The 25,739-nt window shown below is 41.1% G+C and overlaps 1 protein-coding gene across 1 annotated transcript; it reads right to left on the reverse strand.

Moving 5' to 3' along the window:
- Window positions 1-131: 131 nt before the first annotated feature.
- Window positions 132-24,665, reverse strand: ZCWPW1 (zinc finger CW-type and PWWP domain containing 1). Its single transcript, XM_082671410.1, has 16 exons — window positions 24,625-24,665; window positions 23,551-23,804; window positions 22,986-23,064; window positions 21,773-21,890; window positions 21,319-21,476; window positions 20,863-20,985; window positions 14,999-15,115; window positions 14,145-14,265; window positions 13,446-13,521; window positions 12,934-13,038; window positions 11,939-12,022; window positions 11,270-11,336; window positions 10,760-10,857; window positions 2,425-2,485; window positions 1,592-1,726; window positions 132-1,033 (listed from the first exon to the last, which is right to left on the reverse strand). The coding sequence occupies exons 1-16, from the start codon at window positions 24,647-24,649 to the stop codon at window positions 714-716; spliced, it is 1,941 nt and encodes a 646-aa protein (XP_082527536.1). The 5' UTR covers window positions 24,650-24,665; the 3' UTR covers window positions 132-713.
- Window positions 24,666-25,739: the final 1,074 nt, after the last annotated feature.

Raw genomic sequence — 25,739 nt, forward strand, 5'->3', positions numbered from 1 at the left:
TAAGGAGAAAGCTGACATCACCTTCAACTTCTGTCCTTCTTGCCATAAAGGAACCATAATAGATAGCTCACACCCAAGATCCCTCCCCTAGTACTTTTGTTCAGTGACTGCCTCAGGCCAGGGACCAGTAAATCCCCAAACACTGGTAGTCAGTCTGGAACCCAAGGTCTGTCTCCTAATTTAACCATTCTACTTCCCTCATGATAATAATTAGCATGCATTGTGTTAGTGGTTTACTTCATTTCAGCATCATCAACAACCCTATATGGCACTGGATGTACCATCTGAGGCAGGATAACAAGACCCAGAATGGTTACAGTGTTTTTCCTAAGGTCATGTAGCTAGTAAGTGGCTGAGGCAGGATTTGAACCCAGACCTGCCCTTCTCAGTGTCCTTCTCATAGGACTCGGGTGTCATCGCCTTCCCAGATCCCTATACTGACAGGCCTCCCACCAGAAAGCATGACGTGCCACAGTGACACGGAGGAGGAGGGAGAGAAGCCAAAAGAAAGCAAGTGGTTGAGACGAACCAAACCAACTAAACCAGTAACCTGGTTTATTAACATAAACTGCACAACTCTGACCTTAGCCAACCAACCTCACAGCCAATGAACAACCCCAACATTTATCAGCTTCTCAGGGATCCTCTGAGAGGCTCTGCCTCCTGCTCCCACAGAAGGGATGAGAGAGCAGGCAGGAGGTGCGAGCCCACGGCTATTCCTCACAGAAGGTCACGGCGAGCTCCCCTGCGTCGTCTCTGTGCTGTGGCTCCTCCCTCTGCTCCAGCTCTTCTCCAACATCCTCCATGAGTTGGTCCAGGTCCAGGTCACTGGAGGCTCCATCATCAGAGAGGACACTTCCAGCTTCCTGAGGCCATGGCTCCTGGGGTGCAGGCCCTTTTTTCCCCACCACGGGACAGGCCCCGGGAGGAGCTGGTGGGGTCAGGACCTCTGGCACTATTCTAGCTTCTTTTTCCTCAGATGAGCTGCTTACTGGGGCCTTGCTTTGGGGAGCTTTAAATTTTTTCTTAGGGCCTAAATGAAAAAGTGATAAAACTGAGAGACTTATTGGGTCACCTGTCCTCACCTTTTACAAGTCAAACTCCTAAATTTCTATTACCAAAACAATCTCTGGAAAAGATGACCTTTCTTAAAAGAAAGAAAATGGGGTTTGGAGTCAGAAAGACTTGGATCCACAGGCTAGACATGGGTCTTGAGCAAACTTTAAACCCTTTAAACCTCAGTCTCCTTATCTGTAAAATGGCAAATATCCAGCCATAGAGATACTGAAAGAATTAAAGGGAACAAGTATAGAAGTATCTATCTAGCCGGCCCATGGAAATATCCATAAATGTTAATTCCCACCTCCTTACCATTCTCCTATCCCTGAATGTTCCTGAATCAAATCGAATAATAACCACTAAATGTTTCTACAGTGTGTGCTGTGTTCTACAATTTGGATGACACCCTTTTGGCCAAACTTTTTTTTTTTAAGTAATGAAATCTGTGAAATTATTAAAAAATGATCAAAGGAGGGAAAATGCAGACATGAACCTCATTTCCCCACAGTTCTCCCCAAGTCTTGAGCCTTACCTGGCTGCTCAGGTTCTGAATTCCCATGCCCTTTTTTCCTTCCCATGATGGGTAAAGATGGAGCTGCAGATTCATTTCCCAGAGATCTCTTCATTGTCTTCCTTTGCGGGGTTCCATCTCGTCCATGTGCTCCACCTGCATCACCCCCAACCCCCAACCGTGAAGGACATTGGTTTATTTCTCACTGAGTGACAGCATGCCTAGGGTCCATAGACTCCCCACATTTGTCCTCCGCCTTGCATCTTCTGCTCATTTTCAATCTAGTGAGTCCTCGTGGTTCCTTTCTTTTCCCCAAATATTTCCTTTTTCTTCCCCCCGGGTCTTCTCTTTATAGTTCACCTCAGAACCTGCCTCCTCCAAGAAGTCATCCTTCTTGGCTAAGAATTTAAAACATTCATTCCACCTTTAACCTAAGATTTTGTAATTCAACTCACAGAAGTGAGAAGGCTACAGCTTCCCTGACAACATTAGCATGAGTCTTTTTTTTCTTTTTTTTTTTTTCTCGGTACGCGGGCCTCTCACTGTTGTGACCTCTCCCGTTGTGGAGCACAGGCTCCGGACACGCAGGCTCAGCGGCCATGGCTCACAGGCCCAGCCGCTCCACAGCATGTGGGATCTTCCCGGACCGGGGCACAAACCTGTGTCCCCTGCATCGGCAGGTGGACTCTCAACCACTGCGCCACCAGGGAAGCCCCTAGCATGAGTCTTGCTCATTTTCTCAGGTTCTGGAGCTGAGACATCAGTAAGGCCCAGCCACATGCAGACCCTCCCACTCTCTGCTTCTGCCTTGCCTTAACTGTAGCACATGTCTGATTTCCAGCTGACTTGCTTACCTCTTGCCTTGGGTTTTTTTGTCTGAATTTTGGCTGGCTTGGGACCAGGCAAAGTTGGATCCTGAGAAAAATAAGGAGAGAAAAATAAGAAAATATAAATGAAGTCACATAATTGTGATTTAATAGAGTGGGACGCTACAGAAATGATGAGTGCACTTAAGGGAGTTCAAATTAGGTTCTGTGAGTCTGATACAATTTAAATCAATGACAGCACTTCCCTGGTGGTACAGTGGTTAAGAATCCACCTGCCAATGAAGGGGTCACAGGTTCAAGCCCTGGTCCAGGAAGATCCCACATGCTGCGGAGCAGCTAAGCCCGTGTGCCACAACTACTGAGCCTGTGCTCTAAAACCCACATGCCACAACTACTGAAGCCCATGCGCCTAGAGCCTGTGCTCCGAAACAAGAGAAGCCACTGCAATGAGAAGCCCATGCACTGCAATGAAGAGTAGCCCCCCTCACTGCAACCAGAGAAGCCCCCACACAGCAACAAAGACCCAACGCAGCCAAAAATATATAAATAATTTTTTTTAATGTTTAAAAATAAATAAGTAAATGACAACAAAGATAAAAATGTTCATCCTTCCCATTCTATTTGTTATTAGTCAATGCAAGGCTTTATGCACAACAGAAGGAAATAAAGTTAGGCCACAAACATGATAAAAACTGGTAAATTAAAAATTAAAAGAGAAAGTGAAAAATATACACTTCAGAGCTTCTAGTTTCCAGATCTACACACAAGGAGCTTGGAAGCTGTAACTGTGTTCTAACAACAACTAAAAAGCTGAACAGACTGAAATACCAATAACTCTTCTTAGATCCATAAGAACAGTGAGGACACAGGGAAAACCTCTGCCCTCAAAACTGAAGATACACAGGCAAATACAGGGAGTCATGCTTATCAGAACATACACTCACAAGCAGAAACCACCAAGAGAACTAGTGTCAGGATAGGAAAACCTCAACAGTAATAAAGGAATTGCTCAGTGTGGACAAGTCTGAGAGTTAAAAACTCCAGGGATACCCAGTCATGGGGGACTTCCAGACTTTTTGTGAGTTTTCCTTCCAGGAGCTCAACCAGATTCTCACAGAAAATATCAGAGAAAAACTCCTTCATGCTTCCAGCAGGGAGAGGGGGAAAGAACCATTTTGAAATATACCAGAGCATTCTGTTCTTCTTAACAAAACCTACCCTCAGGAGAAACCAGTTAACCAGAGCCTAACCTACTAGGGTGTTAACAGAGCCTAACTGTCCTGGCGATAGGGAAACACCCAACTTCAGCCCACTCTAATCACCCCGCCCCACCTAAGGGGGTGGGAAAAAACTAAGAAACACTGTGAAGTTTACAGTCCAGAGGCATAAGTTCATTAATAGACTTAGACCCAATCACAGGATATAGAACACTTCCCCTCCCCTGACACCTTACCACCACATTACTAAAGATATACTTACAGCACATCATGTTTGGCAATCAAGAAAAAAACTACAAGGCATATCAAATGGCAAAAACACAACCTGAAGAGACAGAGCAAGTATCAAAACCAGGGACTTCCTTGGTGGCACAGTGGTTAAGAATCCGCCTGTCAATGCAGGGGACACGGGTTCGAGCCCTGGTCCGGGAAGATTCCACATGCTACGGAGCAACTAAGCCCGTGAGCCACAACTACTGAGCCTCCGCTCTACAGCCCATAAGCCACAACTACTGAGCCCACGTGCCACAACTACTGAAGCCCGTGCTCCACAACAAGAGAAGCCACTGCAATGAGAAGCCTGCGCACTGCAACAAAGAGTAGCCCCCACTCCCTGCAACTAGAGAAAGCCCGCGTGCAGCAATGAAGACTCAACACAGCCAAAAATAAATAAATTAATTTTAAAAAAGTATCAAAACCAAACATGCTAGAGAATTATCAGATTGGAAATTTAAAGCAAATATGATTAATATGCACAGGGCTCTGAAGGCTAAAGTAGACAGCATTCAAGAACAGATGAGCAATGTCAGCAAAGAGATGGAAATCCTAAGAAAGAATCAAAAAGAAAGGCTGAGGATCAAAAACACTGTAACTAAAATGAAGAATGCTTTTGACGAGCTTATTGGTAGACTGGTCACAGCTGAGGAAAGAATCTCTGAACTTGAGGATATCTCAAAAGAAACCTTCAAAACTGAAAATCAAAGAGAACAAAGACTGGAAAAAAGAATGCAATATCCAAAGATTGTAGGATGACTACAGAATGTATAGATATGTGTAATGGGAATACCAGAAGGATAAGAAAAAGAGAAATATTGAAAACAATAATGACTGAGAATTTCCCAAATTAATGTCAGACACCAAACCACAGATCCAGGAAGCTCAGAGAACACCAAGAAGGATAAATGCCAAACAGTCACACCAAGGCATATTATTTTCAAACTACAGAAAATTAAAGTCCTGAAAGAAGCCAAAGGAAAAAAAAATCTTACCTGATATGCTAAGGAAGGGGAGAAAATGGAATCATATAAAAGCTCAATCAAAACCACAAAAGGCAGAAAAAGAATGGAAGACAAAAGTAGGAAGAAAGAACAAGGGCAACAAATAGAAAACAGTAACAAATATTGTAGATAATAATACAACTGTATTAATAATTACTTTGAACATCAACAGTCTAAATGACTGTCTAAAATGACCAATTAAAAGACACAGATTGTCTGAATAGATCAAAAAACAAGACCCAACTATATATTGCCTACAAGAACCCCACTTTAAATATAAAGACACATATAGATTGTAAAAGTAAATGGATGCAGAAAAATATACCACGCTAACACTAATCAAAAGAAAGCAGGAGTGGGCTTCCCTGGTGGCACAGTGGTTGAGAGTCCGCCTGCCGATGCAGGGGACACGGGTTCGTGCCCTGGTCCAGGAAGATCCCACATGCCGCGGAGTGGCTGAGCACGTGAGCCATGGCCGTTGAGCCTGCGTGTCCGGAGCCTGTGCTCCGCAACGGGAGAGGCCACAACAGTGAGAGGCCCGCGTACTGCAAAAAAAAAAAAAAAAAAAAAAAAAAGAAAGCAGGAGTAGCTATATGTTAATTTCAGACAGAGCAGACTTCAAAGCAAGTAAAGTTATCAGGGATAAAAAAGGGCATTACATAATGATAAAGGGGTTAATTCTCCAAGAACACATAACAACCCTTAAAGTGTATGCACCTAACAAGAGAACACCAAACTACATGAGGCAAAAACTGACAGAACTGCAAAGAGAAATAGTTGATCCCACTATCATAGCTGGAAATTTCAACAACCCTCTATCATAAATCGACAGGTTCAGCAGGCAGAAAATCAGTGAGGACACAGTTGAACTCAACGACACCATCAATCAACTAGATATAACTGGCATCTATAGACTACTTTATCCAACAACAGCAGAATACACATTCTTCTCAAGCTCACATGGAGCACTCACCAAGACTGACCACTGGGCCATAAAATACAAATTAACAACTTTAAAAGAATAGAAATCAGGGGCTTCCCTGGTGGCACAGTGGTTAAGAATCCGCCTGCCAGTGCAGGGGACACGGGTTCGAGGCCTGGTCCAGGAAGATCCCACATGCCATGGAGCAACTGAGCCCGTGCGCCACAACTACTGCACCTGCGCTCTAGAGCCCACTCGCCACAACTACTGAAGCCTGTGTGCCTAGAGCTTGTGCACTGCAACAAGAGAAGCCACTGCAATGAGAAGCCTGCGCACCGCAATTATGAGTAGCCTCCGGTCACCACAACTAGAGAAAGCCCATGCACAGCAATGAAGACCCAGAGCCGCCAAAAAAAAAAAAAAAGAATAGAAATCATACTATGTCTGCTTTTATACCACAATGGAATTAACAGAGAGATAACTGGAAAACTCCCAAAACACGTGGATATTACACACTTCTAAATAACATAGGTCAAAGAAGAAATCTTAAGAGAAATTTTTTAATGTATTGAACTAAATAAAATGAAAATATAACTTATCAAAATTTGTGGGATGCAGTGAAAGCAGTGCTTAGTGGGAAATTTATAGCATTGAATGATATATTAGAAAAAAAGAAAGATCTAAAATCAATGATGTAGGTTTCAACCTTAGGAAACCAGAAAAATTAGAAAAAGAGCAAGTTAAATCCAAAGCAAGCAGAAGAAAATATATAATTAGAGCATAAATCAATGAAATTGAAAACAGGAAATCCATAGGAAAAAATCAACAAAACTAAAAGTTGGTTCGTTGAGACGATCAATAAAATTGATAAGCCTCTAGGTAGGCTAACTAAGAAAAAAGAGAGAGGAAACAAATTAATATCAGCAATTAAAGAGGCGACATCACTATAGATCCCAAGGATATTAAAAGACTAATAAAGGAATACTACAAAGAATGTTATGCCCACAAATTTGATAACCAAAATGAAATGGACCACTTCCTTAAAAGACACAATCTGCCAAAACTCACACAAGAAGAAATAGACCACTTGAATAGGCCTACATCTAATAAATAAATTGAATCAGTAATTAATATCCTTCTAGAGCAGAAAGCACCAGGCCCAGATGGGTTCACAGTGAATTTTACTAAACATTTAGTGAACAGATTATACCAATTCTCTATAATCTCTTTCAGAGGATAGAAGCAGAGAGTATTTCCTAACTGATTCTATGAGGCCAGCATTACCCTAATACCGAAACCAGACAAAGACGTTACAAGAAAAGAAAACTATAGATCAATATGTCTGATGAAGAGATGTAAAAATCCTCAACAACATATTAGGCAAATCAAATCCAACAATGTATAAGAAGAATTATACACCATGAACAAGTGAGATTTATCCAAGGCATGCAAGGCTAGTTCAACATTCGAAAATCAATTCATGTAATCCATCACATCAACAGCTAAGAAAGAAAAATCATGTGATCCTATCAACAGATGCAGAAAAAGCATTTGACAAAATCCAACACCCATTCATAATAAAAACTCTCAGTAAGTAAGGAATAGAGAGGAACTTCCTCAACTTCATAAAGAATATATACACAAAACCTACAACTAACATCACACTTAATGGTGAGAAACTAGAAGCTTTCCCACTAAGATCAAGAATAAGGCAAGGATGTTCCCTCTCACCACTCCTTTTCAACATCATAGTGGAAGTTCCAGGTAATGCAATAAGACAAAGGAAATAAAAGGTATAGAGACTGAGAAGGAAGAAATGAAATTTTGTTTGCAGGTCACATGATTATCTATGTAGAAAACCCAAAAGTATCAACTAAAAACTCTAGGAACTAATAAGTGATTATAGCAAGGTTGCAGGACACAAGGTTAATATACAAAAGTTCATCACTTTTCTACATACCAGCAATATAAAATGGAATTTGATATTTAAAAATACATTTATATACCATTTATATTAGCACCAAAAAAATTAAATAATTAGGTATAAATCTAGCAAAATATATACAAGGTCTATATGAGGAAAACTACAAAACTCCAGTGAATGAAATCAATGAAAAACTAAGTAAATGGAGAAATAGTCCATGTTTGTAGATAAGAAGATTCAATATTGTCAAGATGTTAGTTTTTCCCAGCTTGATCTATAGAATCAATGTAACTTCAATCAAAATCCCAGCAAGTTATTCTGTGGATATCAACAAACTGATTCTAAAGTTATATGGAAAAACAATAGATCTAGAATAGCCAATACAATATTGAAAGAGAAGGACAAAGTTGGGGGACTGACCCCATCTAACTTCAAGACTTAGTGTAAAGCTACCGTAATCAAGACAGTGTGGTATTGGTAAAAGAACAGACAAATAGGTCAATGGAACAGACTAGAGAGCCCAGAAACAGACCCAGATAAATATAGTCAGCTGATCTTTAACAACGAAGCAAAGGCAATAAAATGGAGCAAAGATAGTCTTTTCAACAAATAGTGGTGGAACTACAAAAAAATTAATCTAGGCACAAACCTTATACCCCTCACAAAAATTAACTCAAAATGTATTATAGATCTCAGTGTAAAATGTAAAGCTATAAAACTGCTAGACGATAACACAGGAGAAAATCTGGATAACCTTCGGTATGGCAATGAGTTTTTATGTACAACACTGAAGGCACAATCCATAAAAGAAATAATTGAGGGGCTTCCCTGGTGGCGCAGTGGTTGGGAGTCTGCCTGCCGATGCAGGGGACACGGGTTCGTGCCGCGGTCTGGGAGGATCCCACATGCCGCGGGGCGGCTGGGCCCGTGGGCTGTGGCCGCTGAGCCTACGTGTCCGGAGCCTGTGCTCCGCAACAGGAGAGGCCACAACAGTGAGAGGCCCACGTACCGAAAAAAAAAAAAAAAAGACTCACGATAGAGGACTATTATCTAAAATAAACAAAGACAAATGAACTTATTTACAGAACAGAAATAGACCCACAGACATAGAAAACAAAGTTATGGTTACCAAAGGGGAAAGGGGGGAGGAATAAATTAGGAGGTTGAGATTAACATATATACACTACTATATATAAAATAGATAACCAACAAGGACCTACTATATATCACAATATTTTGTAATAACCTATAAGGGAAAAGAATCTGAAAAAGAATATATATACATGGCACTGAATCACTGTACACATATGAAACTAACATATGATAAATCAACTACACTTCAATAAAATAAAACATACAAAGAACTCATAAAACTCAACAATAAAAAATAAACAACTCAATTTAAAAATGGGCCACATACCTTAATGGATATCTCACCAAAGGAGATATACAAATGGTCAATAAGAATATAAAAAGATGCTCCACATCATATGTCATCAGGAAAATGCAAATTAAAACAACAAGATACCACTACACACCTATTAAAATGGCCAAAATCCAGAACACTGACAATACCAAATGCCAGCAAGGATGTGGAGCAATAGGAACTCTCATTCATTGTTGGTGGGAATGCAAAATGGTACAGCCACTTTGGAAGACAGTTTGATGGTTTCTTACGAAACAAAACATACTCTTACCATACAATCCAGCAATTAAGCTCCCTAATATTTACTCCAAAGGAGTCAAAAACTTATGTTCCCACAAAACCATAGTTATAGTGGCTTTATCCATAATTGCTCAAACTTGGAAGCAACCAAGATGTCCTTCTGTAGGTGAATGTATAAATAAACTGTGGTATATCCAGAAAAATACAATATTATTCAGCCAAAAAAAATTAATAAATGAGCTATCAAGCCATGAGAATACATGGAGGAATCATAAATGCATACTTGTAAGCGAAAGAAGCTAGTCTGAGAAGGTTACACGTACTGTATGATTCCCACTATATGGTATTTCAGAGAAGGCAAAACTATGGAGACAGTAAAAAAAAATCAGTGGTTCTCAGTGGTTAAGGGGTATGGGAGAAAAGGAATGAGTAAATGGAACACACAAAATTTTTAGGGCAGTAAAAATACTCTGTATGATACCATAATGATGGATATGTGTCATTATATATGTGTCCAGGCCCATAGAATGTACAACACCAAGAGTGAGTCCTAATGTAAACTATGGACTTTGTGTGATTATGATGTGTCAATATAGGTTCAGCAACTGTAAACAAATGCACCACTCTGGTGGGATGTTGATAACAGAGGAGGCTATACATGTGTGGGGGCAGGAGGTACACAGGGACTCTCTGTACCTTCTTCTCAGTTTTCCTGTGAACAAAAAACTGCTCTTAAAAAGTCTTTAAATATGAAAAATATATGTATTTCATATGCCTGAAAACAGATTAAGGAAATAAAATAATGAATATCCTAAGTGTTCACAAAGGGAAGAAAGGACAGTGAAGAGAGGCAACCTGCTATTCTCTGAAATTGCTCCAGTAGGAACCAAAGAACTACAGTAGGAACTGAGATTGTAATCAAAAGATAAGTTCCGGGCTTCCCTGGTGGCGCAGTGGTTGAGAGTCTGCCTGCCGATGCAGGGGACATGGGTTCATGCCCCGGTCCGGGAAGATCCCACATGCCGCGGAGCGGCTAGGCCCGTGAGCCATGACCACTGAGCCTGCGCGTCCGGAGCCTGTGCTCTGCAACGGGAGAGGCCACAACAGTGAGAGGCCCACGTACCACAAAAAAAAAAAAAAAAAAAAGATAAGTTCCTAGAGATATGAGATATTAGAGAGAATAACTGAGGAAAGAGGAGACTCTCCTTCCCTGAAGACCCCCTAAGAGATAAAACCAGCCAGCCAGTCAGGGCTACTCTGATGCAGGGACAGGACGGTTCCTTAGAAAATATAAATCCATGCTAACCAGATGGCCTACAGCAATCTCCTAAAAGGAATCCCCAAGATCAATCTTACTTTTTTTTGTTGCTCTTCCTCCTCTTCCTCCAACTCTGACTCTTCCTCTTCTTTCTCCAAGCAGGAATCTAAGCTGTTAGCCCCAGAGAGCATTACGTCTAGAACAGGAATAGGAAGGAAAGGCTAAATAATTTATCCGATAAAATAGGTGATGAGTTAGTGGAGCTGACCCCAGAGAATCAGTCTTCTAATTCTGCCTTTCAGGTCCAAGTCACATTTTCTCCACGAAATCTGATCCTAGATTATCATGGTTCCACCCTTTTCAAAGTCCTGTCACTATTCAACATGCACCCTCCCTCCCTACTCCCTGTTTTTCTCCATTCCTCTCTCTACCCATCTGTGCATCCATCCATCCTGGACACTTGGTCAATGGCATTCATGAAGAGCCTCCTATTATAGAATCCAGAACTAGGTTGATGATATTGGATATAAAATAAAAGCTTCAGTTGCTGCCCTCATGAAGGAATCCCTTCCCTCTCTCTCTAGTCTTTAACCTCCTACTTATCCTACCTTTTCCTTCCCCACTGTAGTCAGATCCACTGTATCGGCTCCAGAAACCAAACAGGTTAACCCGCTCCTGAGGGAACCAAGAAACAAAAGCATCATCTACTACTCTCCCAGGGGCTATTTTTGTCCTGTCTTCAAGGTTTTTAGTTATAGAATTTGTATTAATATTCCATACCATTTTCACTTGAAATTTCATACTTTCTATCTAGATTTTGTAGAGCTTAACTATTATAATGTTATAATATTATAATATACAATATTATTATAACTTCTTTTTCCAGTTTGTTTATAATTCAGTTAATAACTGGGAAGGGGAAATTCACTGTCATTCTCTACCGTCCCCAAAAGCAGAATCTGAGGGTAAAAACTGACTCCACATAAGAGAGAAGATAAGGTACATACACCTGAGACTCGAAGTTAAATAGGTTGGTGGGATTCCCCCTACTAACAGTCCCTGTTTGGACTGAGAAAAGATCCCATTTGTCCAAGGGTAGGGAAAAGAATGGATGATTTAAGGCATCAAGGGAAGCTGGCCTGGGAAGAAAAGACTAGTTCTAGGACTAAGACTGTGTAATGGGGAAGGACAGCCGGTTTTCCACAGTAGGAAATGCATAACTTGCTTTGTGTCCCAAGTCCCAAAGAGAAGCAGGTATGTGATCTAAACTTTCCCACCTGAATACTGATCTGCTCTGCCTCTTGGGCCATCATCAGGGCTGCCCCCAGTTTCTGGCTGAAGTCCTTATTCTTGCACTTTTTCTGAAATGAAAGATTTCAGAAAAGTAACTCCAACAAACTGCTACTCACCAGACATTACCTTTACATTTATTTCCAGTTTCTGGTATTGATATGATACTCCTATTCTTAATCTTTTGAGCTCAGAGACACAATCCCGTCTTATACCCAAACAAACCTTTCATCAATTCCTAGCAAAATTTTCAACCAACATTTTGGTGTCCTCTCCAAAGTAAAGCCCATGGAAATTTGTAAAGGCAAAATTAAAGGAGTTCGGATGACTGTACTTCTAAGCTTCTCACAAGTTTCTTTAGATCCAGCTGCTTGATTTAGTACTCACTGCCTGATTTTCTAAGGTCCCTGAGCTCCTAAACCTCTGCTCATTTGCAAGGCTCATCAAGCCCAAACTGATTATAGGGAAGAAATATTATTTAGTTAATTCAGTGGTTCTCAACCAGGGGAGATTCCCCCCCCCCATAATAGATTTGGCAATGTCTAGAGACAATTTTTTGGTTGTCACAGCTAGGGTTAGGGGTCCTACTGGCTAGATGCCAGTAGGATGCTGCTAAACCTCCTACAATGCCTAGGAATCCCCTCACAACAAAAAATTATCTGGCCCAAAATGTCAAGTGTCAAGACTGAGAAACCCCAAGTTAATCATTTCTATCACACCTGCTTTGGCTAAACTGTAGAAAACCATGGTCTTTAGGAAGGCCCTCTATCTGCAGACAGGGAAAGAGACTAAGAAAAATCATTATCCTGCTGCAATCCTGGTAGAAAGAAGTGTACCTCATGAATAACCTCACCCTTGCATACTTGGTCAGATATGTACTTTCTCCTCACACAGCTTCCCCTGGGAGAAATCAGGTTTAATAAAGAGAAGATTTAGTTTTTCAAGTTCCCTATATCACAACTGACCCCTGAGGGTTGCTCACCACTGCAGCTAACTCCAGGGATAGCTCCTGGAAGTTCTTTAGCATGTTGACTGGGATCCAAGCACGAGAGACTGTTTCTCCAAAAAATGTCACATGGTACTTGGACTGTAATAAAAGATGGTTCTGTTATAGACTCTTGTCCTTCTTCTTGCTTTGGCCCTCTAGCCAGAAAAGGCAGGAGAAGAACTGAGGATTTACAAGGAAGCAGGGGCTGGGCCTTCTCTGTTCCTTTAAACCTGACCCACATATCCCACCTCATTCCATTGTTCTTCCATCCTGACCTCAGGAGTCCTAACCAAAGCATATTTATCAAAACATGAATGTCCTAGTAATGAATAAATTTTAATTAGATACAAATTTGTTTCTATATCTTTTTGTCACTCTAGCTAAAAATCTGTTTCTGCTTGTGTCTGCTGGCTATGTCTATATTTCTAACTATGTACATCTGTTAGGATGGATTTGTTCATTACTTTGGCCTGAGCACCTACCCACCCTGAATCAGGAGAACTCACCGGCAGGGAATCAAGATGAGATGCAAAAAGAAAATATTCCCCCAGGTCAGGATCAGATTCTACCATGCCTGGCCACCTGGAGAAGACAGATGGGTGTAGGGGATGGAAGAGAAGGGGTTAGGTGAACAGAACACAAACTCATCAATACACATGTACATAAAAGGGCAATATGTTTCGCAAATAAAGGACCCCCAAAATAGACCCCTCTGTCAACCCTCCACAGTGGTCACTACCAAATGATTGAAGTGACTTTCATCAATGTACAAAGAAGCTCAGAATCTTTCTAGTAAAAATACCTTATCCTTCTAGGCCTTCTGGCAACCCTGAGAAAAAAATCTTTTGACTAGGGACATCTCCAAAAAAGAAGCTATTCCACCCTTCCTTGTTCTCTTTACTTTGTATATCTCTCATTTTCCAATGTCTAAAAAAATATCTTAGAGCCACTCTTCTCTTTCTACCCATCCAGGGTAGAACTGTCCAACCCTTTTTTCCAGGGAGATACCACCTCCATCGTGAAACCTCTAGAAAACAGGTTCTTTCAAAGCCTCCAAGCTTAGCACTTTATATTCTCCCTCACCCATGCTCTTTCTAAGGCAGGTACCATTTCCATTATAAATCCCTTCCATTTCCTCCCTCCCTGCTTGAATCTACCACTCCCAAGTTCATGAAGGATGCTCTGACTCTGCCATAGCGCCCTACCAGGGGTAACCGTATTGCTTGGCCCAGATGATGGATCCTGGGATGTAGGAGGCATAGGCCACTTCATTCTCATGCCCTGTCCAGGTCTCCTCAGGGATATCACAGTGATTATACTCCAAATCTGCCAAAAGAGAGGAGGAATGAAGGGATGGAAAGAGCCTCATAAGGTGAAAATCTGGATGAGGGCAGAGGAGAGGACAAGAAGAAATTGGTATATGCAGCAGGTAGGACCAAAAGGACACCTGGGAGACCCATGAAGGAAATGCAGCCAGAGCCTGGAGAAGTAGGAGAGTTGCCTCGTTATGCTCTGTAGAAAGAGACTCCAAACTTCTACCTACATCCCACGAGTCTGACCCTGCTTCCATCAGTGTAACATCATGAAGGTAATTTCTCTGATATTCTGTTTTCTCATCTGTAAAATAGTTGGGCTAGACTAGAGCTTCCTAATCTCTTTCAAGTAGTTTCAAACATTCTAGAATTCTAAGACACTGAATCTCTCTCACTGGCTTTTCCCCATACATCCCATATCCCTTCCTATCTGCCAACCCAATACCAACAATCTAATCAGATTGACAGGCTCAAACCAATGCTGAAGAAGATGGAATTCACTCAGAACATATGTTTAGATTCCAGGACTCTCCTCACAACATAGCTCTTCAGGGTGTCTTCCTCTAGCCCTTTATGCCAGATTCATCTTGTCATGACAGCAAGATCCCTCCCTCTCCCCAAACACTAACTACAAGGACCCCTGCAGTCCTAAATATACTTTTGTCATATTTAATCTAAAGGATGGAAGCAGGGAAAGAAAGGGACGAACAATAAAAACTGAAAAAAAAATTTCCACTCCATTCTACCTGTATTCTGGTCACAGGACCAATTATCTGGGAGGACTGAGGGGTCAATGTTCCCACGTAGCCGCCTCCATTTCTCACAGTTTGGAGAGGAACACTGGACCCAGACTAGACATTGACCTGTCACAGGAAAAAGCCTGATATAAGAGACTCAAAAATATGTTCTTCCTTCTTCAATTTAATTAAAATCAATATACTCCCTGCCACCACCACCTCTGCCAGAATCACAAAGCCTTAGAGATCAACTCATCCAATCCCTAATTTATAAATGGTAAAACCAAAAGCTCAGAGGAGATAACTGACTGCTAAAGATCAGTCTAAATTGGTGGCAAAGCTGAACTTAGAGCCCAGGTCTCACATCTCAATCTTTCTCCTATACCATGCTATCATCTCTCCTCCCCCAAGGCAGAAAGGAGTGTTTCCCGTATTGACAGTTCTTAAAAAGGTTGTCTGGCATATTTCTGGCTAGTGCCTCATTTCTCTGAGGGCATGTCACTACTAAAAAGTTCTTCTGAAGGACTAACCAGCACTTCTTTTGTGCACAGCATCTGGAGTTCCTGTTTCAACCTCAACAAATTAACCTGACACCAAATCACCAAGTTGCAGCCTTTGGGACCAACAGCCCTGAGTTCACCCCTCTCCAAAAGACAGGTTTAAGCCTATCGTTTCTCAAACTGTTTACTTCAGGCTGTGCTCAATGGCCAAACACTCCTTTTATCTACTACCTTCCAAACTCTCATCCCCACCTTTCTCTACCCCCACATCTTCTAAGTTGACCCAATGTCCCACACAGCCTCTCCTCTCTCCCTCCCAAACTCTTCCACTATAGTCTTTGGGATTCCAAACAAAAGCAACAAAAGTCCACATGTCTTCAATCTCTTCTCTGAAATTCTGCCTCCCTTCTGAAATCTGGTGATGCGCTAATGACACTGCCCCAACCCGACCCCACCCCACCGCTGAAGCCCTTTAAGAAGAGCCTGTCCTTCTCACACACCCCACGCCAGAAAGTGGGGTCAGCATCATCCTTGCTCCCCATTGACACTTGCAGACCATTACTATCCTCCCTCCTATAAAACCCTTCCTCCCTCGAGGTCTATGCCATGGGACTACACTGCCCTCTCATCACCCTTGTCACGATGCTGGCATCTGGTTCAGTCTTCTCTCCACCTCCTGCCCTCGTAGATGACCACTACAGCCACAGGAGTAAACTCACAAGGCACCCCGTATGTTCTCCTCCATGCCACCTCGGTCACCCCCTCACCTCAGGAACCCACTCCCACCCTGCATGCCACACCCAGTCATCTGCAGGGACCGCGCACTCCCCTGAACCACTTATCTAAACCCCTCTCTGATAAAAATGCCCCATTCTTCCACCTTACTTGCTCCAAGACCCTTGTGGCAACTTTCAGTTTATCTAGATCTCCAATCCACTGGTCCCTACGTTTCTCTCAATCTAGTAGCAGTTAAGATTAATTGTTTTTCTTCACTCTGTACTTACGCAGGTTTGATTTCCTTAGATTCTCTTGCAGACATCAACAACTCCCTTTCCCTCTGTCCTTCCTCCCGCCCAGCTAGCAAACGCAATTCTGAATGAACCCACTCTCCTTTTTCTGTGCCTATATTCATTTGACTGAGCATTGCTAGAGAAAAATCACTGACCAGCCACCTAGGTATACTATATATTCACAGCTAACAATATCAACCAATATGTTTCTCTAGTTAGTTCACTCTCCCACTGTCAAATTTTACCTTGAATGCCGAAACATAAGGGTGCCCTCCATCCCACCAAAATCATCCCTCAGAAAAGCAGTTGGCTTACATTTGGGTCCCTTCACAATATCTCATATTATGGATCACCTTCTCAATTACTTTATTTTGAAGAATAAAGTACTGGTTGAGAATGATATATTAGTCTGAAGAGATAGTTTCCAATGATAGTTTTGGATGTTTACAGAGGTGACCTGGAAAGACTAGAAGAAAAGAGTGGGGGAAAGGGCCAGGGACCATAAAAGTGAACAGAGATCAATCAAATAAACGGTGGTTGTAAAAATAATGAATATTAAAGAGGAAATGAGTGGGGGAAAATCATCCTAATGCTATAAAACTAGATATTTATGGTTTAGGATGAACCTTCCAATGACAGTTTTTAAAGACATACAGTTCCTTAAAGTTTCCTCTTAAGCAACTTAGAAAGAAGAGGTGTTTGAAAACAGTGTTTGAGGCTCACGATGTGCCTCCGTGATAATGAAGGCTGATGTCATAGACACAGGTCAAGAGCATTTCAGTTGACTGCTCATTCTTGAAACACTAGCTTTCTTGGGTTCTGTGATCCCTCATTCTCCCGTTTCCCCATCCCATCTTTCTGGTAACTCCCTCCTCAGTCTCTTTTACTGAATTCTCCTCGCTCTCTGTCCAATCTCTAAATCCCTGAGTTGGAGTTCCAAAGCCTAATCATGGGTCTTCACTCCCCATGCTGCACTTTCTCCTGAGGCCGGCTCATCCATTCCCTCAGCTTTGAAATCCACTTTCACACCTGACAACACACAGAAGTACGTTAACAGCCTCCGTTCTGAGCTCCCGGTTCCTATAGCCATCTTGCTCTTTGGTATCTCTATCTGGATGTCTCACAACGATCTCAAACCTAATGGGCCCAAACCCAAATGCTTGATCTTATCCTACAGAACTGTCTTTTCCCACCTCCTTTCACATAACTGCTCAAGCCAGAAGCCAATCATCTTTGACAAACCCTCTCCTCTCTCTCACCTCCCAATATCCAGCTCATTACCAAGTTCTGACAATTTTACCTCTAAAATATATCTTAAAACCATTCACTTCTTGTCTCCTTCATCATCCTAATCCAAGCCACCAAAATATCTAATCCTAGCGCTAACTTCCTAGCTGGTCTACTCTTGTCTCCCCATACTCCATTCTCCAATTAATCACCAAAGGGGTACTTTTAAAACATCAATTTGATGATGTCACTTCCCTGGTTAAAACCCACCAGGGGCTTCCCACTACACTTAAGATAAAATTCTCACTTTGTAACATGGTCTTTGATCTAGCCACTGCCTACCTCCTTACATTTATCCAGAGTCACTTTCCAGCCTTGCTTCCCTTGCTCTCTGAATCCCAATTATACCAGCTTTCTTTTAGTATCTGGAGTAAGACAATCTCCACTTTACCTAAAACTGTCTCCTACGCTTCACTTTGCTAACTTCTAGTCTTGCTCCAGGTTTCAGCTTAAATGTTATTTCCTTACAAATGCTTTCTCTAGCTGACCCAATCTTAATTAGGTCTCCACCATTTCCTCTCATGACATTCTTTTCCTTCCCTTCACAGAACTTAATGCAAATTTTATTTACTGGATACTCCCTTTCTACTTCCTGCTCCAGGAGCACCCACCTCTCCTTGGCAACTGTGAAAAACAGGAAGAGTGGTTCATTAATAGGAAGAGGCTTACACAGTCACTACAACCACAATTCAACTCACGAGCACTGCCAAAGGAGTGAATTTCCATCTCCCAGTCTAAAATCTATCCCTCGTCTTAATACTGAGAGTTACAGATGGAACACTACTACCCAGACCACCCGACTACCCAAATTAGACTTATACCTCCAGCTCTTTATACTGATTGCCATGTCATTACAACACGAGGAGTGGTTTACTGCCCTAGACTACCTTGTTTCGTACCTGCATAGTCTTCCTAGAGTTTTCTTTCCAGTATGTACAAACCATATTATTCTTCTATAATCCAAATTTTATATATATATATGTATATATATATATATATATACATATATATACGCATGCCTATTAGACACCAGCTGATTGTTTAGTCCACTGTTCCTTAATCTTAGGGTTCTGGTTTTTGGTTTTTTTCTTTTTTGGTGCAAGCCTGTTTTCCCCCAGATTAAGTCTACTTATTTTCAAAATTTTAAACATACTAATATATTGTATGATCTATTTTATTTATCATACTAAAATTTCCCAATATTACCAAGGTTATTTCATATAATGTATTTGTTTGTTATCTATCTAGCACACTAAAACTGTAAATTCTATGACAGCAAGGATTATCTATTTTGTTCACTAATATATTTCTAGTACCCAGTACAATGCCTGGCATATAATATAAGGCATTAAAAACTATTGTTAAAAGAATAAATAAATCTATATGCATCCTTATTTCCCTCCATCCAATCTGAAAGGCTGGGTCCTTTCTGACTCAAAATAAACCCTCTGATTCTCTTCTCATTCTCTTCTTTAATCTCTCCCTCTCTATAAACAATTTTCTCTCAGCATATAAATATGCTGACAATAAAGAGGTCAAGTGTCTTTCTTTTAAAAGAAAGCTAAAAAAAAAAAGAAAGAAAAATCTTCCATCTACTTTATACCCACTCCCCTTTATTTACTATTTTTTCCCTCCTAGTTTTCACATCTAAACTAATTGAAAAAAGTATCTATTCTTCAACCAACAATAACCTGCCATTCACCCTCACCAACCCCTATGGTTGCTCTAATCAACCCTAATGATTTCCTAATTGTGATATCTGTTGATTTTCAAATCTTTATTCTTTTTGTTATCTCTGTAGTAGCATTTAACATGGCTAAACACTCCCTCTTTCCTGACATTCTCTCCTCCCCTGGAATCTGTGATACCACACTCTCCTAGTTTTCCTCCTACCTTTCTGAGCTTTCTCTTAGTTCTTCTTAGCTTTCTCCCTGGGTACCTCTTCCTCTGCTCAACCCTAAACATTATGCTCCACCAGGGTTTTTATCCAATGTTCCCTTTTCACTCTACACCCTCTTCTTGGAAAATTTCATCTATTCCTATTGATGCAGATGACTCCCGAATCTGTATCTCCGAGAGCCCAGACCCCTTTCTTGAGCTCTAAATCTCATCACAGACCCCCTAACTCAGGCAAAGCTCAATCCATCATCTTCAACTTGCTCTTTCTTCTATATTTTCCACTTCAGATCATGATTCTTCATCCACTCAGTCACTCATGCCGGAAAACAGGACCATCCTAGAGGCCTCACTCTTCTTCAGCTCTCATACCCAGCAGCAATCGTATCATATTGATCTTGCGTCCTAAAGATCTCAATTTTATCTCTTCCTCTTCACTGCTACTGTCTGTCTTCCTTGCCTGGATAATTATTTCTATGGGTCTAGTCTTTCTCCTGCCAATCCATCTTCCATGCTAGTGTCAGAGCAAGCTTTCTAAAATGCAAATCTTATCAAGTTTTGCCTACTTAATGTCAATCGTTCCTCTTTACTTTTAAAATAAAATCCAACTTCCTTAGCCTGACTTGTAAGGTCCTTTAAGATCTGGGGCTTACTTGCCTCTAACCTTATCTCCCCCACCCCTACAACCTCCTACTCCCCAAAATACCCAAAAGCTACAAACATTAGCCCTCCTCCATTACTCTGCCAATAATTATCACTCTGACCCCCATTCCCACCTTAGTTCGTCTGACTAAATTATACTTCAAGATCTGGCTCAAGTGATATCTTTTTCTTGGAAACTTTCCCAGGACTACTCCCAATTTGTAGCTTTCTTGTTGGCCTTCCTCACAAGCTTCTCTCGCGCGCGACAGGCTTTTATTTGTTTCCTCTGCATTTACTCAGTACCTCCTAAAATGCCTAGAATTTAGCAAGCACCAAACACCTGTGGATTATATGACTTAATAACTGAATGAATGAAATAGTTCTCTCTCTTCCTCAGCACCATATCCTCTAACAAGCAGCTGTGAGGGATAAATTATAGTCTTTGCAGAATTTCCTCTAACATCCTAACCCTTACCTCTCTCCTCCACCTCCAATTTTCAAGCCCAAGGTAGGTTTTTCAAACCATGGCTGAACTCACCAAAACCACTTCCCTCTCCTTTTTGTTGGTCCCTGATCTGAGAATGATCCTGAACTGTTTTCTTCAGTTGATCTTTCTGCCTGTGCTCATGTCCACTTTGGGCTTTCTCCATTTTCTCATTTTCTGGGAAGATAAAAGAAAACACATGAGCCATGCCGCTAAGCCTGCGCGTCCGGAGCGTGTGCTCCGCAACAGGAGAGGCCACAACAGAGAGAGTCCCGCGTACCGCAAAAAAAAAAAAAAAAAAAAAAAAAAAATAAGAAAACATTGTAGGGTAGGGAGATGAAGAAGAGAATCTCTGTAGATAGTAGAGGCCAGTTAAAGAAGGAAGAAGAATCATAGCTCAATAGTTTCAAGTCTTGGGCTGAAAATTCTCAGTATGCCCACTGTCCAATTCCCTAATTTCATGGAGTAAGTACTTGAGCCAGGTGTCAAAATGTATCTGACTATACTTACGAGCGGCCTTCTTTCTTTTGCTTAAGGAGAGTTTATTGAATTTCTTCTCAGAGGGTGCAGGATCTGGCTGGCCTGGCTTAGATGTCTTTATCTCAGGGATTACTCCACCTTCCTGAGAGGCTGAAATCTCTAGAATATGCGGTACCACTACCCTCTCTCTGCAAATAAGATTTTTAATTAAAAGGTATAAAGGGGCAATTTGTAGTACCCCTCTTTTGAAAAAACCCAAGGATAAAAGTTAGGAGGACAGAAGAATTGTAAGCTCTCTATGGCCTCCTGAGGTCATTTTATCCATCTACTGGCCTATTTTTCCCAACTCAACTCAAGTATCTTTCCTGAGATGAGAGAAAGCTATAGAGATATGAAAAATGACTACATAGATAGATAGATGGATAACCATTTATCAATATTAAGTCTACCCTGTGATCAACTCGCCTCACTGGGATAAACTTACCCATCAGCACTATTATTATCAGTAGTAGAAGAAGCAATTCCTGGTTCCTTGTCTAACTGGGTACATCTTGTAGGCTGGGCACAGGAAGTCTCTGCAAAATCGAGGCTAGATTCCATCCCTCCCAAAACAAAATACTATAAGCAGAGAAGCAATTAAAGAAAACAGCTACTCCATTATTTCCAAACTGTAAACTTTCATTAAAATATCTCCCATCAGTTGCCTGGAAGAGCTTACCTTTGGACTTTTGCCACACCATAGAACTTACAAGTTTTTTGTTTTTTTTTTAATATTTATTTATTTATTTATTTAGTTGTGCCAGGTCTTAGTTGCAGCAGGCGGGGTCCTCAGCTGTGGCTCACAGTCTACTTAGTTGCAGCTTACCGGCTCCTTAGTTGTGGCATGCAAACTCTTAGTTGCAGCATGCATGTGGGATTTAGTTCCCCAACCAGGGATTGAACCCGGGCCCCCTGCATTGGGAGCGTGGAGTCTCAACCACTGTGCTACCAAGGAAGTTCCAACTTTCAAGTTTTTTAATTCTCAGGAAAAACTACAAATCTATATCCTTCTGCAAGCCTTTCCAGATTGATTTGCCTATTCTAGGATAGCCAGGTAATGTTAACTTTATTTTGTGTACATAACAGAAATTTTATGTACCATGTTTTATATCATTTGCTCCTCAAACTTTCTCTAGGAATGGAAGTATACCTAAGAATAGCTGAAAATGTCAAACCACTGTCCTTAGCCTCATGACCTTATGGAGAAGGCCTCACGACCTATGCTATAGAGTTCCTTATTCTAAAATCAAATTCCTGAGCACATGTTAAAGCAGTATTAGAAACAGAAATATACAACGGTAGATGGAGATGGAGACTAAGTTCTTCAAATCTGGGAAAAATAAGTTATCTTTTCTATGAATATTGTAAACATATAGAAATAAATTTAAATTACATTTTAAAAATCTAGATGAGACTATTTTTATATTCTGAAGTCAATGTAATCTATTTTTCTAAAAGTCTGTACCCTCTGTCTAAGGTGGTTTAGCTATAGTCCTGTTGATAGAAGATGAAGTATTTAAAAATATTTCAAAGTCTCATCTAATATTTCTTTACTTAGAAAGATGGAGGGAAGGAGAGAAGCTATCGACTTATTCTACCCCTCAGATAACAATTTCTTTGCCAAACTGAAACTCTTTTACTCTCACTATAAGCCATACCCAAGCACTCCTGGAGGGACTTCTGTAGCACAATCTGGACAATCTCCTCAAATTCTGCATTTGTAAGAGTTGATTTTCCCTGCAGAGAGAAGGGTAGGGGAGAAAAACTGCTCATCTTTCCCCAGTCCTCCTCTGTGACTAGTCAAGGAAGCCTCCTTTAGATAAGGCAGTAAGTTCACAAGACTGAGAGCATAAAGTCAACCTAAGGATTCCATAAATTCTATCCCAGATCTCCTGGGAGTAAAGGAGTCAAAGAAAAGGAAAAAGTTTATAAAATTTCTGTCTACTTCTACTCTCACCTCCATCCCACCTCAGCCCCTCCCTGCCCAGTATGCCCTGCTAAACGCTTTCATCAAAACACTTTTTACCTCTTAGAGAAGAAAATAGAAGCCCCAAAAAGAAATCAAAAACGGAAACTACAGGATGAATTTTCCCTGTGGGATTTACTACATTCAAATTTATGTTATAAATATTTAAATGTCTTCTGAAATGAAAAGATCCTGTTTGCCCAGGCTGGGTGACTAGGAGAAACTGTCCCACTAGAGCCCATCATTGTGATTTTTACCTTTTCTTTCTTCTCTGCTTTCTTGCTGTCTTGAGCCTTTCCTTTTATCTCCTGGCCACTGCTTGTACCATTCTCTTTGGTTGTTTTCTCCTTCTTCTTCTCTAACCTGGCCTTTAGCAGGCTTGGCCTGGTCTCTGCCTCTGGGGAACTGATTCCCAGGATCTCCTCCTTCGATGAGTTAAGGTTATAGGGCATCAGGCTATGCAGTTTTTGTGCAGGTGGGGCAAAGGTTTTCTTTGGTCCCTTCCCGCATTCTGAAAGAAATTTGATCATCAAATGGAATTTATGAAATATAGAATCTAACACAGAAATTGCCAAACACTACCATTGATTGACCATATCAGAATTATCTGGATATGAAATATTAATAATATTATAATATGAAATATTAATATTATAATGAAATATTATAATATGAAAAAAAATAAATTATTATTTAACAGATTCCTAGGCCTTCCTTCCCCAACCCTCCCAGCCCCCCACCCTCTCATCCCTGCCCTAAGATTCTGATGAAGTAGTTTGAAGTGAGGCCCAAGAATCTGTAATTTTATGAGGCTATCTAGATGATTCTGATGCACTACCAGGTTTAAGAACCACTGAGTAAGTCAAAGGTGATAAATATAAGTATGCAGGAAGCTGAATTATTCAAATGTGAATTTTTTTTTTTAATTTGCTTGTTTTAACTTTTCACAAAATTTTAGGGGAAATTAGAGAAATTTTTAAAAACCTAGTCAAAATCTACAAACGATGCAATGAAAATTGTACTGATCCTCCCAGGTATAAGTAATGTATCTTTCTTCTGAGCTTCCATAATACTTTGTACCTGTCCTGTGGCATTTACCACATTCAAATTTATGTTTTAAATATCTAAATGTCTCTTCTCTCCCTACGAGTTCATACATTTCTTGAATAAGACTGTTTCTAAGTCAAATGTATTTCACTCAAAGTGCCTAGAAAAGTAGTAACTTTAACAAAGTGGACAGGAAGTACATGTGAATTGAGCTTCCCTTTGGGGGGAAAGATGTCCAGATGACCAACGGCTGAGAAAGAAGAGGAAAGTGACTCTTGACTCACCTTTACTCTGCAAGGTTGTCATCATTCAGCTCAGAAGCTACACTTTTCTTTATGCCTCTGTTAGAAAAAAGAAATGAACTGCTATTACTCTGAACATGATTTTTCAAATTTTATTGAAGCCTAGTTGATTTACAATGTTGTTAATTTCTGCTGCACAGCAAAGTGATTCAGTTAAACTTATATATATTCTTTTTCATATTCTTCATCATTATGGTTTATCACAGGATACTGAATATAGTTCCCTGTGCTATACAGTGCTGATCGAACATGATTTTTTTTTTTTTTTTTTTTTTTTTTTTTTTGCGGTACGCGGGCCTCTCACCATTGTGGCCTCTCCCGTTGCGGAGCACAGGCTCCAGACGCGCAGGCTCAGCGGCCATGGCTCACAGGCCCAGCCGCTCCGCCGCATGTGGGATCCCCCCAGACCGGGGCACGAACCCATGTCCCCTGCATCGGCAGGCGGACTCTCAACCACTGCGCCACCAGGGAAGCCCTGATCGAACATGATTTTAAACTTTCTCCTCTACCTGTCTTCTTGGGTTCAGGGTCTCTTTGCCTGGGACACTTGAACTACATTTTCTACCTTCTTGATTACAATTCTACTCCTCAGCAGTGCCAATTACATGCTGGAGGATAATAAAAGTTGCTGTTTTAAAGATCAGCAACAATCCTTAGTGTTTTAAGTGCCTAGAACCATGTGCAACATGAGGCAGGCACTTGTAAGTAGGTAGAAATGATAGTGGCAGTGATGTGTTAAAAAACAAAATTCAGGGGCTTCCCTGGTGGTACAGTGGTTAAGAACCTGCCTGCTAATGCAGGGGAAACGGGTTCAAGCCCTGGTGAGGGAAGATCCCACATGCTGCGGAGCAACTAAGCCCGTGAACCACAACTACTGAGCCTGTGCTCTAGAGCCTGCATGCCACAACTACTGAGTCCGCCCACCTAGAGCCCGTGCTTGGCAACAAGAGAAGCCACTGCAGTGAGAAGCCCGCACACCGCAACAAAGAGTAGCCCCCGCTCACCACAACTAGAGAAAGCCCGCGTGCAGTGATAAAGACCCAACGCAACCAAAAAAAAAATAAATTAAAAAAAATTCAACTGAGTAAATTTTGAGG

This window comes from Grampus griseus, assembly GCF_964374135.1.
Source record: "Grampus griseus genome assembly, chromosome: 14".
Lineage (NCBI taxonomy): Eukaryota > Metazoa > Chordata > Mammalia > Artiodactyla > Delphinidae > Grampus > Grampus griseus.